Source organism: Solenopsis invicta, chromosome 9, assembly GCF_016802725.1.
Source record: "Solenopsis invicta isolate M01_SB chromosome 9, UNIL_Sinv_3.0, whole genome shotgun sequence".
Lineage (NCBI taxonomy): Eukaryota > Metazoa > Arthropoda > Insecta > Hymenoptera > Formicidae > Solenopsis > Solenopsis invicta.
Window position 1 is genome coordinate 14,740,836 of NC_052672.1, and position 16,504 is coordinate 14,757,339.

The following is a 16,504-nucleotide window of genomic DNA, read 5'->3' on the forward strand; positions in this document are numbered from 1 at the left end:
GTTGCAAAAGAAGAAGAAAGAAAGAGATAACAATTAAATGTTTCATAAACAATAGCGTAACATTACTAAAACAAAGATGATTATTATTTTGTGTAATTAATCGAGAATTTCTCCCTTTTTACTTAAACATCGGTGACTCTCATTTCTACGCTTCTCCAGCCGGAAAATTCGGTATGCAAAACAGTGACTTTCGCTTTACTGCGCGAAAGTGCTCTCACTTGTACACCATCTGCGTTATAACAGGATGGTGAGATTAATTCGCAGCATGGCGAAATTTTCGAAACAAGCGAGAACCGTCGCTCAAACTGACACGAAACGCTCCGTTGTGGGGGGCGAGATCTTCGCCGGTGATGTCTCCGTCGTACTTTAGAATTTAGAGGACAGTTTGCTTGTGTTTAGCGGCTTCCAGCGAGTTGCTGCGGAAGAGCAGACGGCATTACACTCCGGCGACGGAGAAGATAGTTGTACATACCTGCATGTACATCTAGTTCTGTCTCTCTACGAGACACGCCATTGTCATTTATCGCGTCATTCTCGAAACGGTTGCGCGACCGGGGCGCAGACGTGTCGATTCGCACATTTTCCCACTTTCCGCCATTCGCATCCTTCGCCTTTCTCTCCTCTTTACTTCCGCCTCCTCTCCTCCACGATGAGCAACTTGAGAATTCAACGACCGGAGAGGACAATTGCGACGTTTAACTAGTAGAGAGAAAGAAGAGAGAGAGAGAGAGAGAGAGAGAGAGAGAGAGAGAGCTAATTTCATTTCTCAATTTTCAATTCACCGACATATTTATGTATCCATAAAATTCTGGCCTCTTTAGCCAAGTTCGTCAGTAGAAACGCGAGTCTAAATACGGACCTAATAGTTGTTGAACAACTAGCAATGTCGGATATTACAAAACTTTATCCGCTCTCTGACCGCAAATGTAAAAGTTCAAAAGTCAACGCTGCAATGGCGGACGGGATGATATCAGACCGGCAAATTAAACTGGTAACGTGGCGAACTCGTTCGCGACGAAGTTAAACACGCATACAACGTTAACAGCGTCCACGTATTATCTCCATCCAGCCGGTTGATGGATGATGGTGGATGGCCGCGCAGTAGTAAAGTAGCGGACGGATCAGCCGCGAGCTACGAGATGCGAAATCTAATAATAACACTTAATAATAACACATTGCAATTAGATACTGGATATTATTAATTCAATTTTAAATGGAAATCATTATTATGCCACTTTCGAAAATGTTTCTTCCGATACCGCCCGCCGTTTCCGGGGCCGCCCTTCGACTCAAATCTATTCTCCATACTTTGCTCGTTAGTTTAACGATCGCGAAAATAAGTAATCGCAATTTTAATTGGACTTATCGTTTTGCAAGCGTAATACGCGTTTTCCTCTCCTCTTAGCTCCCTCTCTCCTTCTCTCGTCTCGTCGTTCGGAAGAACTGCCGCGCGTTAACACGAACAACGAGCTTTTCACCGTTTTCGAGGTTTCGCCGCGCATAATACGCAGTAACAACGCAATATCAGCATAAAACTGAAACGGTAGTTGCATTCGAGCGCGAGTAATTAAATACAGCGGGTCTAAGTTGGAATCGAGACGTCAGTCCTATTACGTTTTTCACAAGGGAACAAAGGAAACGCGGTAATAACGCGCCGTAATAATATTACAGTGACTCGAGTGCCTGTTCTCGAGTAGACTTTAAAGACGCGACGAAAGATCAAGAGCCTCGTCGTCAGGCAGACGCTTTTCGCGAAACTATAGACTGCCCCCTTTAGAACGCCGAAAGGTGAAATGGAGGCTTGTGTAAGACCTACGGCAACCTTTGTCGCGCGAGCGAACAAGAATATCCTGTGCAGCGTGCATCTCGCAGATCCCATGCATTCTCTTCTCACGTACCAATATTCCCGTATATTTCGCTGTAATCAGATAATGGACGACCGATGGGAGAGCGAGGTGATCGAGTATGGCGCCATCAACATCACGGGCTTTCGCATCGTGGACGCCACTCGACCTCACGTCAAGGATTTCCTGGCCGGCTGGCATCGTCTGGATCCCGCCACGTCTCAAGGCGCCGGTCGTGAATCCATTTCCGTACGTATATGTTCACGTATCACCAGTGCCTCCCCTGCGAGACCCCGTCGTCACTTTTTCTCACGGCTGTCTTCCCCATCCACGGGGCGCAGCTCCTACACGCGCTTTCACGGCTTGCGTCCAGAGGGGAAACTACCTTCCGTGCGAAAGCCTCGGAATACCTCCCGAGTGCGACGATTCCCCTCCCGGTGGAGCAAACACTTTCTTAGGTTTCTTCATCTTCCTCGAGTACCCGTCGTCGACGACGCGACGACGTACCGGTGGACGACGCGACGCGACGGGTGGAGACGGTGACACGGTACGAAAGTTTCGTACGAGAAACGAGAATCAAACAAGAATCGCCGCGGATCTCGTTCGCACGCGCGATCTCGTCTCGTTCCTTCGCGCCCGTGTGTCTTTGTGCGCACGGTGGCTTGAGACCAAACTTGTTAAACTGCACCCGCATGTAGAAACTTGGACTTTTCAGCGCGTTTATAAAGTGCCGCTCGCTCGACCGTGCCAGTCCGTGCGCAGACCGCGTTTCGTCTTCTTAATGACCTTTCCTTCATCCGCGCGTTAACATTTTTTTTTTTCTTAGCTTCTTGTACGAATCTAACAAAAACTGACTGATGTTTAACGATGCACGACAACGTAGGTCTCTGGTACTACCACACTGTTTTATAAAATACTTTATCAGAGAACCATTTTCTATCCGATAATCGCTAGTACATGACATTTAAACTAACTTTGATACAATGGATCGTTAGGTAACGTAAAACTGAATTTCGAATCAAAATAAAAAAATAAAAAATGAAACAATCTTTTATTAAAGAATCTAAAAATTTAGCTAAATAGAAATTCGAAAATAATTTCATTAAATTATCAAAACAATTATGTGAGATGTAGATTAGCTGCCGGAATTATAATTTTATAAAAGTAATGTCAATCTATAATTTTTCATAAAAAATAAAATTTTCTCTATTTGCCACATTTTATTACCAAAAATACTGAATATATTAAACATAATCATTATTATATTATAATAACGTTCTCCTTTGCTTTATTATATATTTATTTGTTAGTTTTATTTCTAATCCTTCACGAAAACGTGACACAAAGAAACGTACTCGACCGTTTTGCATGATTTTCGCTGTGTTACAAGAAGCGGAGGATATAATCCCTAAAATGGATATACTACTAACGGGATTTCGGGGTAAAGTTGTGTGGGACACTATCTACGGATCTGAAAGCTCTCTCGGAGACAGGCCGCATGCAATCTAATGCAACGATTATCGTGCCCGATCGTTATATTCAGCGAGCACCAAACGCGGTTTTCCAACACTGGCGAATTGCCCGAGGTACTCTTGTCTCTGTGAATTTACGTACGCCACAACGTAACGATGAATCCCTCTCTCGATCTCGCGAAATTCTTGATCCTATCGAGGGATGGAGTTCTATCACAAGAATGTAGAACGTCGAAGGAACATTTTTATCGAGAGAGAGAGAGAGAGAGAGAATTCTTATTTTTCGAAAATCGGTACGTCACGACAAACAACGAGAAGAGTGAAAGTAGAAAAGAATTTATTCCTTGCATTTGTGTGCAAAAACTGTACGAATTAATTCATTGCGCAATTGTGTATCGAAATTAGGCACAAGCCGCTCTGATGTACGACGCTGTGTTCGTTCTGGTTGAAGCCTTCAACAAGTATCTGAGAAAGAGGACCGACAAAAATAATATGAGACGAGTAACGTCGAGCAGCAATCAGCCCATAAATGGAACTAAACCTTTGGATTGCTACCATAATCGCGGTTGGGTTACTCCGTGGGAACATGGTGACAAAATTTCCAGACTTTTAAGAAAGGTAAAAAAATATATTCAATTAGCAAAAATAACACAAATGCATGTGACAACTCTACAATTATTATAGATTAAGCCCAAATATATAAACGTACCATTATTTATTTCTTCTATAATCCTACAATGAATTATGTATTATTTGCCATTGTATATCGAATTAAGTAAATACGCGAATAAACGTAAATTGCTGCACGTTAAATTTTAGATTTCTGTTCATCAATTTTTGATACGGTGGATATTTATTATCATTAAATACTTTATTATATTCAAATTTATATTTTAATAATGCGTGTGACAACGCGTGATCGCGCATTGGCCGAAAATATAGGTAATTTATTTTCAAATTCCCGAGACACGATCCAGAGGACAGGAATACTCAATGTGTTGCGAAATACCGTGGCGACCGAAATTGCCACGGACCCTCCTCGACGTATCTCTGCTCTTGACAGTAATTGGCGGTTATTCCGACTCTAACGGAATTCCTGCGTTCGCGTCAAATAGTCCTCCGTCATTCCGTCCTTACGTATACATGCCGTTACTCTCGTAACTTTTTTTGCCTTTTAATCCGCAACCGTTTGACAATTTATCATGTCAAGATGGAACTTGCGTGACAAGAAAAAAAAAAGGACAAAAGATTTAACATCGGAATGATTTGTACAATAAATTCCGACAGATGATAATACTTTGGCTAATCCTAATAATAATAGTCGTTTTTGCGTTGAATGCTAACGTTTCTATCAAACTTAAAAATCATTTTCAATAAAAAATATTACTTTTTATTGTAATAAATTTATTGATGGCAATTTAAAAATTAAAATAAATAGTAATTACTTTTATGTGTATTTGATATTTATAATTTATTTTTTTTTATATATAACTTCTGTCATTTTTCGACATCCAAAAATGTTGTATAACAATGGTGCTTATTGTATCTTTACATTTATTTTCGTAAAACTATGTAATAGCAAATAAATATCGAATTTTTATAGCAAGGTACAAAAAGTGCTATTAGAATTTATTCACTTGCAGGTCGAGATCGAAGGGTTGACAGGAGAGATACGGTTCAATGACGACGGACGACGACAGAATTATACGCTTCACGTCGTCGAGATGACTGTTAACAGCGCTATGGTGAAAGTGAGTATTTAAAAAATATGTAACATATTTAATTCTCTAATAATTGACAATTCTACAATTAAAAATCCGTAAATTATTTAAGTAATCCGTCATTGTCACAACTACATCATCTAACTAATACATTTACTTATATCTTACTTTCTCATTATATATATATTTGAAATTCTCTTTTTGCACGATGTGTCTCTCCTAAAAAATTTATACTAAGGAAACAACGTAAATTTATTGTTATAGGTTGCCGAATGGACCGATGAGGCTGGTTTTCAAGCAATAGCTGCGAAATACGTACGACTTCGTCCGCATGAAATCGAAAAGAATAAAACTTACATCATTACTACGATAATGGTAAGATAATAATTGTGTGTTTATATATTATATATGCAACTCGTAAACGATTGAGATCAATTATAAAACAATAACGTGGTGATTTCGATTAATAGGAGGATCCGTACATGATGAGAAAAATTTCGGACACGGGTGAAGTATTAAGTGGAAATGACGGTTATGAAGGCTACTGCAAAGACTTAGCTGATCTTATCGCAAAGAAATTGGGCATATCATGTAAGTTTACAATGACAAGTAACTTTCTTTAAAAATTACGATAATATATGTTGCGTATACATATAACTTTACATCATTTACTTTAATACATGTATACATTTATCAAAAGCAAAAACAATCTAATTACTATTATTAAATTATCATTTTTAATTCGAAACATTTATTTTCTCGGAATTTACTTAATGTCTACAAGATATAGTAAAACAATGACGAAGAGAAAAAGAAGAAAGAGACCACAGTCTTTGTTTCGGTGCTTCCCTCCGGCGGCGTACGCTTCCGAGTAATTTTTAATTATTAATGCTAACGACTCTCATTTAACTCGCACAAGAATTAATAATTCAAGCAAGAATTACTTTTATCATGAGCGAAATTTGCCGAAGTCAGCCCCACCCTTGACAAGTACCTAAAAGACGTAACGAAGCCTCTTCCGCGCACGGAATCGATAATGGAAAAAGTTCCGCGGAAGAAATGCTGTTTCGCGCGCCCCGTAAAGTACTTTCTTACGAATTTTCAGACGAGCTGCGGATCGTGAAGGACAGAAAATACGGCACCGAGAGCCAGGACGTTCCGGGCGGTTGGGACGGCATGGTCGGGGAGCTTATCAGAAAGGTAAGTTCCAGTAATTTCGTTGTATCCGCTACATCCTCAACGCGGGGCGCTTTTTCCTCTCTCCCGAAACCAGTCTCCCCGGAAGTTTACGCGGAAAGACGCCTCGAGTAATTGAACCCAGCTTCTCGCAAGGGGGGAGGGACTATTGATCGTCGCGTAGCCGTATAGTCCAAGTGCTCTACGAAGGAGCTGTTTTATCTCCCGACAGCGAGTTTGAACCTGCTCCACTAGATGCCCTGAGCTTGCAAGCTCGTTAGTCGCGATTCGATTTTAAGTTCCATCTGGTGGGCATTTAGGATAAGTCTAAAGCATTCCAGCTTTCAGCTACATCGTATGTAGGTATGCACGTTTCCGCGGTTTCAGAAAATGCTGATGATAAAATACAAAATTGAAAAATCCGTTACAAGGCATTAAAATTTGAGAAATTGTGTAATTCTAACATTTTTCCCCAAATTATTTTATGTGAATAAAAATAGGAAACTAGTCATAAATGTAATAATAATTAAAAAAATAGAAATATAGTTATGCAGAAAAAAATACTAAAAACATAAATTATGCATGATTAGCATAGTAAATTTTGCGGTTGTATCTTTTTTGTCTTATTATTCATTTTTGTTTTCCAAATTATATTTATTGTTACGTTAAAAAGTGTGCAAATTATTATATAAAAATAATTATATAAAATTATAATAGTATACATATAAAATTGCACAAGAAATATTAAATACTAAAGGTGCAAACTCATATAGCGAAATATTGTAATGCAGAAAAAAAGCAAAATCAATCATAAGCATTTTTCAGTTTTTGAAACAGTTTTTGAAAACTGCGGAACGTTCGTAATTAGATTCGCTTTGGTCCAAACTCTGGATTTCATTATAGCTACTACGATCACATAAATCAGAAATAATCAGAAATTCAAGCTACTAAAGAAAAAGACTTGGTTTATATTGTTTCAAGTATTTTTACACATATTTTTATATTTATTTTTTTTTCAAACATCTACACCATACATTGGGAGTAATGGAGAAATTGTACGATATTCCTAGAACATGTAAGAATGCAACTGTAGCTGCACCATGCTGTACTTTTTATTCAAAAAAGCTCAGTTATTGTACTTTTTGCACTTTTTCCGTTACGCGATTTTATTTGAACAAAACTTCAAAGAGAGATGCTATCCTCTTAGATATCGCGCAGTGAAATACCGTTGTTCTTTAAGTTGTTCTTCTTCTTCTTCTTATTATTATTATTCAGTATTAGATACATGTGTATTGATACATTTATAATATTAGTAGTGTAATATTTTGTGGAAAAGTGTCTCTTGCACGTCCCGTTCATACCAACTCGTACAAAGAAAAAAGTGCAAAAAATGCATTAAACAAGCTTTTTTTGGACAAAAAAATGCAATACGGTGCAGATGTTTAAAAACACACACACACACACACACACACACACACACACACACACACACACACATATGTAAAAATATTTAAAATATTATTTCTCATTCATGTATAAATAGCAGTAGCCACATAATGAAATTCAACATTTGCACCAAAACGAAACCAATCACGAGTTCCGCAGTTTTTGGATACTGTTTCAAAAACTGAAAAATGCTTGTTATTAACTATTTCCGCTTTTGTTCCGCGTTACAATATTCCTTTTCATCCTAAGATACAGTTCTGATCAAATAAGACTAATTTTTAATTAATTATATATTCACATATTGATCAATTATAATTATCAAATTTTTTGCTTAAAATAATTTAAAAATTAACGTTTTCACCATTGCATTATTATTTAATTATAATTTTAATGTTAATATTTACATCAAATACCTTATTCGATTCGCAGGAAGCCGACATAGCGATTGCTCCTCTGACCATCACCTCCGAACGAGAACGCGTGATCGATTTTAGTAAACCGTTTATGTCTCTCGGCATTAGCATTATGATAAAAAAACCTATCAAGCAAAAACCCGGGGTCTTCAGCTTTCTAAATCCGCTGAGCAAGGAGATTTGGGTGTGCGTTATTTTCTCTTACATCGCAGTTTCCATTGTCCTGTTTATTGTCTCGAGGTAAGAAATTTTTTATCAACAGTTATAATCTTTTCACGAGAAATGTACATATCGGCGAGAAAATACATATTTTTAGATTAAATACATAGCAGTTCAAGTCAGAGATCGACGCGAGCTTATTATCTTCACCCTTCTGCATACTAATATGATTGATGAAATGTATCTTATTAGACCTTATACATTATTAATTTGTAGTTATAGCTAATCCAAGTATTAATTATGAAAAATCATAAAATAATCGATGCGTTGCTCGTTCCACAATTAAGCGAAGAACTTATATTAATAACATTAATCAAAACATTCGAAAAAAGTGAATCCTTGTCATCCATTTTTAGCTCGGCTGCATAGGCATTTTACATAATGCCACAGTTACATATCAGAATAATTATAAGTATGTATTTATCGCGATATGAACAGCAATTGTATTGCGGTACATTCACTACGCATCTCTTACATCATACGTTGCATATTTACATATTTTCTTATCACCATGATCGAACGCAGGTTTCCGTTGATAATAAATAAAATAGAAACTCGCGCGATGATATGTCAATCCAAGTAAAGATAAAAGGTTGCATTTAAATCGCCCGTTACTTTTGCACTGAAATAGTGCAGTCAAGTATAAATTGACATTGCGTGCAACTATCAAGACATCTCGACGAGATATTTGCGAAAGCTCTCAGTCTTTAACGAGGATGTAACGAGCGAAGGGAGAAAGTTTTTAGATAACTCCGTAATTAATGAGACTCTTTGAACGTCGTTTGAACGAGATCTTCTACGATCTTGGTACGATCAGTTGATGCATACGTGCGTGATATTACTCGAAAATATGACCGTCGAAGAACTAAAATATCAGCCTTGATTTTCAAAGCGCTATCTTTTGCAAAGCGACTTTTAGATACGGATGCATTAACTTTGAAAGGTAAATTAGCTTCGACTTTTAGATACATGATGCAACTCGGAAACGTATTACCTATTACTTTCGCCATAAAACTGTAGAGGCACGCATGATAGGCAATCGTCCATTGCATACTATTATTAAACAACATATTATTAAGTATTTATTCACACACACGTATCAGCGGAGATACGCAATCTCACTTTATAAAGCATTAACATTATCTATTAAATTCATGGTAACATTCGTTTTTCAATCACTATGCTTGGTAATATATCACGTATATTGCAGAATATAATTAGAAGTTATCTGAAAGGTATCACAAACTTAAAAATATTCTGTTAATCGCTTCTTTGACACCCTTTTGTCTATTCATATTCACGCGTTTGTAAAATAACGAAACATTTGGCTCGAGAACTCTTTTTTTATTTCCCTCCAATAATATAGGTTTTCGCCGTATGAGTGGAGGGTCTTGACCATCAGTGGTAGCGCAGATTCAACTATTAGTGGACGAAACGACCCCGGTTTACAGCATCCGCATACGCCGCAAGGTTCACCTCATATGCCAACTTCCAGCATGGCCAACGACTTCAGCATCGTAAATAGCCTCTGGTTCGCACTCGCAGCGTTTATGCAACAGAGCTGCGATATCTCACCCAGGTAAACATTAAGTCCCTCTTATTAATTTTCGGCAGTAATTAATGCCTGGTCGAAAAGAGGCTTTTGTAAGCTTAGCAGTTGACTTTTTTTCTAATCGTCGGATTTAATGTCGGTTCGCGTTCGTGCTACAGATCTTGAATTTTAAGTTTTGAATTTTAACCTTTATAAATGATGCCCGCGCATCGAAGTCTTTCCCCTCTGATTATTAGCATAAATTGCCATGGTAGTTATTTTGTATTGCAAAAACAAATCTGGTTTAACACACTCGTGTTAAAATTCGTACTTTTCTCTACTTATTCAATTAGTTAGAAACAGTTTTAAATCGTATTGAGATTGTGTAGTTAACATGTCAAACATTAATTCTACGAAATCTGTTTTTTGTCAATCTCATCAACTCAGCAATTTCAGAAATTTAATTTAAACTTCAATTACATCAAGATAATTAATATCGGAAATTGAAATAAATGAAAATTTCTCTCTCTCTCTTTCTTTCTCTCCCTGTCCTTTCTCTTATTAAATTATTGTATAGTTTATATATTATTATAATAATTTTCATATTTTACAGATTTATACTTATAAAAATCCTACACATTAAAAATGTTGACATTCAAAAAAGAGGAAAAGCGAACTGCATTAGCATAGAAGCTCATGTAAACAAAGCATATGAGACCGTGCAATTTCACTATTAGCTAGGATTCGGGTGGGATCAGATATTTATCTTGAGAGGGGTGGCTCATGCATGTGAGCTTACGACAGAATGAAAGAGAAAGAGCGGAGAGAGAGAGAGAGAGAGAGGAGAAAACGGCGCGCGCAAGTGGCTCCCACGTTCTTCTCGGCTAATTATAGCCGCCCACTCTTGCCTCCCTCCGTTTCCGTTTCCGCGGTATAAGCGCAGGTAAGTACATAAAGGCACAGGGAGAATAGCTCCCTTTACCCGGGACAGGTCGAGCGTACAGCTCGGTAATAGGATGAATCGGGTAAGATTCTAAGAGCTTCCCAGTTGACGTTTAAAATCTCTCGTGTAAATTGTTAAAGCGCCTCTCCGCGGGTGGACGTTTGACTTAAAAAGCTCTTTACAGCATTTTGAAAGGCACTTTCACGCTAAATATGGCCAAAATAAATGATCATAATATTTTCTTTTTGTAAGTTTCAACTATTCCGTATGGTATTTTTATGTAGGACAAGGAAGCTATATAAAGGAACTTGGTTGTGAACGTTCATGAAGATACCCATTGTTAAAATTAAAATCGGGTTTCTGGAACGTGCCATATATGTATTCACGTATCTTGAGTTGAAAATCTTTCTTTTGCTGATAGCCTTTGTAACACATTCGCTCTTCCAAAGGCGTGCACAATTACTACAAATACATAAAGCATACGTTATTTGGTTTTTAGAGTACCTGCAAACATACCTCACCATTATTCTCGCGATAAACGCGCGTTATCACAATCAGTGCCGTCATTATACTCTCGTTAGCAAACATTTCAATCGCTCTTATCTTGCCCACTGCTTCACTCGTGCTATATAAATGTGTTCATGTTACAAATTACTCTATTCGTCAAGATTGATAATGTAGCGCAATCAAAATGTGCTTGTTCTTAATGACATAAAGCACTCGACTAAGCACAGATTGATTTAGATAATACACGAAACAATTCTAATTCAAATTATGTAGTTAATTAAATGCGAGTTTGCAATTTACGAGAAAAAAATCAGATTGACATTCGCAATAAAATTGGTGGCCTTATTATGCAACGCGTAATTTAGATCGACTTTGTAATCGCCAGATGATTATAGTCGCGCGAGGACTAGACTCATTTGAATAAAATGTGCCGCACGTGCAAAAATTTCACTCGTGCAATGATATATATACCAACTATATATTAGTTTATACAGCCTTCGTAATACTTTTATTCGTGATCTTTAATTTTATTTCACATGTTATCATGTATAATTGTGTATATTTTTTCTCACATATAGTATAAATTTTATTTTGTAAAATTACGTTAATTAAAATTTTTTAATTGACATTGCAAGAAACTCACAATAACTCTTTAATTGGGTTTAAAAAAATTTCACGAATCTTGCAAATTTTAAATGAAAGAAAATATATAAAAACATATAAAAATATATATAATAACTTCTTTTTTTCTGGCAATAAATAGATCATATCAGAAATAATACAAAAAGATTCTTTTCTCTTTTAATTAAAGAGTTATGAATTATGAAGAAGGTCTTTAGAAGTTGAGTATTAAAGAACGGAAAGGAAAAATTTCTCTCGGCTGTCTCCGAACTTGATAAATTTCGCATTTTTGAATTAACTGTCGTTCAAAATCAGTGCGAGTATTCGCGCAATAAGAATTTCTGTAACTTTAATTCGTTTTTACATTTAATTATGAAATCTTTGTTCTGACGTGTAACAACGTCTTTAAATCACAAAACCATTACAGTAATTCTCTATACATAAAAACTATCTTTTTCGGAGATAACAGCACAAACGCTGTTTTGAAATGTGTGTATTTTATTACATAATACATTTCTTGGAATATAACTGGTTGGGTAATGATTTTAAGCAAACACTTCAGGCTGCAGACAAGTGCCACATCTATAAACAAAGCATAATTTGCTCGCATATTCAAAACATTGTAGTTGGATAGGAGTCCAGTATGAATAGAATATTCACGTGGCAATGCTATATTGTGCTTTAAAGCACGTTACGTAGTAGTATGATAGAATTCAGATCACACATCCTCTCGTGTTTCTTCAAGTATTCAATATGTAATATACACACAACATTGACATGCATTACGATTGTAACATAAGCGTTAAATATTAAAACATCATGGAATATTTTTTCTTCTCCTCGTTAAAGTTTAAAAATATCTTCGTACAACGTTTCATTTGTTTTCTTTGCCACCACAATTTTTTACGATACAAGTAACAATAATAATTTGATATTCAGTTTTAGGAAACCACAAAAGTGCATGCGTTGCTAGAGAATTGCAACAAAAGTGAACGTTACGAGTACGCGCGCGTTTTGTCGTTTACGCGAAACAGACCGCGTGCTCACTCCGAAACTAGGTCTCAATTAATTTACATTTGGCTGTATCCAGTGCGCCACCCCATCCTAGTAGCCCCCTTGATTAATGGTTTAAATATTCGCGCAGTGGCGATATGAATTGTAAATTTCGTGGAACCCGCGCAAACGGCCACCGTCCCTCCATCCTCTTTCTCTACGCTTCTCTTCCTCTTCTCCTTCGACCACCCTCGCGCGCGCTCTCGATGCCCATTCTGCGCGAAATCTAAGTCCGATGTGTACACACATAATTAACGATATCGGATTTCTTGTTTTGCCAGCAGTAAGACTTCGGTTGTACCGACTCGCGAAAGATCTGTCTGATATATGCGACGCACGGATAAAGTGAATGCTAATGTATTTAATTGTAAACTTGTGTTCCAATATACAATATTTTGCTTCGAGACATTCGCGTATGATGAAAAAATCTTTATATTTCAATTATCTGCATTTTATATACTTATGTGTTATGTATTTACACAATATACACGTCTGTTTCTAAATACATTTATCATAAACCGATCTCACTAATTCCAATTGATTTAATCAGTCGATTAAATTTGTAAACTGCAAAATTTAAAATTGATCATCCCTAACCTAATTTTTCCATTATTTTAATTAAAGAATTACTTAATTATTTCTTTAAAATATTACATTTTACATAATTTGTAGAAAATATCCAACAAAAAACAATATAATACGATCAATTTTAAGATTTGCAATTGACTATTCTTCAATTTAATCGGCCGATCAAGCTAATCGGAGTTGAAAACGATCCTATTTGTTCTAAATTATTGATTCCTGAATAATTTTACAGATCTATATCTGGTCGCATAGCCGGCAGCGTTTGGTGGTTCTTCACGTTGATTTTAATATGCTCCTACACCGCAAATCTCGCCGCATTTTTAACCATCGAGAGAATGGTCACGCCAATTAATTCACCCGAGGATTTAGCAATGCAGACGGAGGTCCAATATGGCACTCTCAGCAATGGTACCACTTTGGATTTTTTTCGGGTAAGTATGCAAGAGAAATGTTCAACCTATTTCACACGTAATTATACGTTACAAAAGTCATTAAAAAAAAAACTTCTTCATGCATATTGATTGTCGATCCACATTTATTTGTTTTTTTTTCACTCGTCCGCAGAAATCTCAAATTAGTCTCTACAGCAAGATGTGGGAATTCATGAACTCGCGGAAAGACGTATTCGTACGAACATACGAGGAAGGAATAGAAAAAGTGAGGACGAGTAAGGGCAAGTACGCATTTTTATTAGAGAGCCCAACGAACGACTACATCAACGAAAGAGAGCCCTGCGACACGATGAAGGTCGGGAGGAATCTCGATGCCAAAGGATTTGGTGTTGCGACGCCGCTAGGATCCCCACTCAAGTGAGTACTCATTACACATATTAAAAGCAAGTTCTTCATAATAGAGTCGATAAAAGTTATTTCACTTCTTTAGACTTTAGAATAATGCATAGTACAAAAACCCAAGATATTGCAATATTTAACATAACTTATCATCCAACTTTAATTGTTGGCAATTATTTTTATCCCTCTTCTCCTCTTTAGTGGCTTATCCTTTAAAATGACGTTAACGTTCTAAAAAATAAGCTGCTCTCAGGGCACGAATTAGAATGTTATTAGACTTGTCGGAATAATTTCGCACTTACGTTGACAATTATTGTACTTTCCATATCTCAAACAGCAGAGAAGGCACTTATACATTTTCGTTGAATAAACAGAAGAGAGTAATTAACGAGGTTTTGTAGCCATCAAGGCAAAATAGAGATTCCAGTACGCTTTCCCTTTCTTTCTTTATCACTCTTTCGTACAATCGCTTCGTTTTTGTTTCCGCTAAATCTTTTTGCGGCCTTTCGCTTCTCGTTCCGCTGTGTTCGGAGTGTCGTCGCATCATTACACGCAATTAACATAGAAAAACTCGTACCTCTTTTCCATGCCATTACTCATTAGAGGACACGTTTACCATCAACTAACGCCATTTCGTATCATGTTTCGACAGCGCGTTAACATCTGCTTTTCAATTTATGCAAGCAAGATCTGTTTATACTTTTATTCAAAGTTTTCTAAACAAATAGAATCTTATTACAATCTTTTTTAATTTTTATTTAAAGCAATAATAAAATTAATTCAATTACTTTAAACTTTATAAAACAAAAAATTAATAATTCATAATTTCTTAAATAAGTAATTCTTTCCAAATTAAATTTTTATTCTCCTTCCAACTCAAAAATAATTTCAACGTTTGTCAGTATCATTTTCAACGTAATAAAAGAAAAAAATAATTAAGGAATAAAATTCATGTTGCAGTGATACTTATAATCCAATCTTCTAGTAAAGGAAATTAGAAAAATCTATGAATAAGTATTTGTTAGTCCATTAATCTTCATAATGTGACTAGAGCAAGCGTACTGCGACGGTAATACGAGCAAATTTGCATGTTATTGATTTTTTAACCGCGCGACCCCCTTGACGTTTCGTGCAACGTTCTGATCTCGTATCCGCGACTCACGCGCTGTCTTTGGATCGCCAAAGCAAGAACGCTGCTCGCAAGGTAGGTAATTAGGGGCGGTATGCAAACAGCAGCTTTATTATGTCTACCCACACACTTACCGGGAAATAATAGCGCCGTGATTTCCTATTAATCTTTTTTCCTCAAGTCGAGAAAACTCCTCTCCTCGTAGCTCGGAGCAGAAAACTTCCTAGAATACCGATATTCCCTGAAGCTTAATTAAAGAAAGTTCCCCTAACTTTTTCTTACAAATCTGATTAGACGCGTTGCTGATATTTCGACGTTCTGACTACTTATTCACACATAATTAGATCGTACCTTCATATATCGTAAAGTTACTTGCCAAGAAAATTGTTATAAAACAATACGGTTACAAATCTTACGCGTGCCAATATCTTTTTGTATTATACACTGTATCTTATATAGTATTTTATTTGATTTGATGATTAAAAAAGATGATAATAAAACCACTGACATAGAAAATTTTTTTTTTACTTATATGATATAAATTTGATAATGTGACAGGGATCCTATAAATTTGGCGGTGCTCTCTCTGAAGGAAAACGGAGAATTGGCGAAGTTAGTCGAACGATGGTGGTACGAAAGAACGGAATGCAGGCATGGTGATAAGCCAGACAGCGGAAACGAATTATCGCTGAGCAACGTCGCGGGAATATTTTATATTCTGATCGGTGGCCTTCTCCTGGCACTCGCTGTAGCTCTTTTGGAGTTCTGCTACAAATCGCATACAGAGGCGACAAGAGCGAAGGTAATAATAGCGAAAGATGTATGATATATTTTGTTACATGTACTTTGTTATAATTTAATTGAATTACATTATCAAATTATAATACTTTTTTGTAACATGTCACATCAGAATTTCATTTTACTTTGATTACTTATTATTTCATTAATGGAATTGCATTTATAACGTCTAGTTGCTAATTTAATTTTTTAAATGAATTATTCGATATTTCATAATCTGACATTTTTATAAATACAAGGAAAAAATTGCACGTT

General features: G+C 36.4%; 2 protein-coding genes across 5 annotated transcripts in view; one reads left to right on the forward strand and one right to left on the reverse strand.

The window, feature by feature from the left end:
- LOC105194444 (glutamate receptor 1) overlaps positions 1 to 16,504 on the forward strand; it is a 211,217-nt gene that overhangs the window by 190,939 nt on the left and 3,774 nt on the right. For all 4 annotated transcript variants that reach the window (XR_005575617.1, XM_039453919.1, XM_026137208.2 and 1 more), the window contains exons 7-17: positions 1,929 to 2,093; positions 3,722 to 3,934; positions 4,960 to 5,067; positions 5,302 to 5,412; positions 5,508 to 5,628; positions 6,143 to 6,237; positions 8,089 to 8,312; positions 9,658 to 9,870; positions 13,764 to 13,962; positions 14,096 to 14,340; positions 16,010 to 16,253. Coding sequence is in view for 3 of the 4 variants with exons in the window: in XM_039453919.1 (XP_039309853.1) it covers positions 1,929 to 2,093; positions 3,722 to 3,934; positions 4,960 to 5,067; positions 5,302 to 5,412; positions 5,508 to 5,628; positions 6,143 to 6,237; positions 8,089 to 8,312; positions 9,658 to 9,870; positions 13,764 to 13,962; positions 14,096 to 14,340; positions 16,010 to 16,253 (1,938 nt within the window). In the remaining variant the exon portion in view is untranslated. The remainder of the gene's footprint in view (positions 1 to 1,928; positions 2,094 to 3,721; positions 3,935 to 4,959; positions 5,068 to 5,301; positions 5,413 to 5,507; positions 5,629 to 6,142; positions 6,238 to 8,088; positions 8,313 to 9,657; positions 9,871 to 13,763; positions 13,963 to 14,095; positions 14,341 to 16,009; positions 16,254 to 16,504) is intronic.
- Positions 1 to 16,504, reverse strand: part of LOC120358723 (twist-related protein 1-like) — a 142,973-nt gene that overhangs the window by 36,568 nt on the left and 89,901 nt on the right. The window lies entirely within an intron of this gene.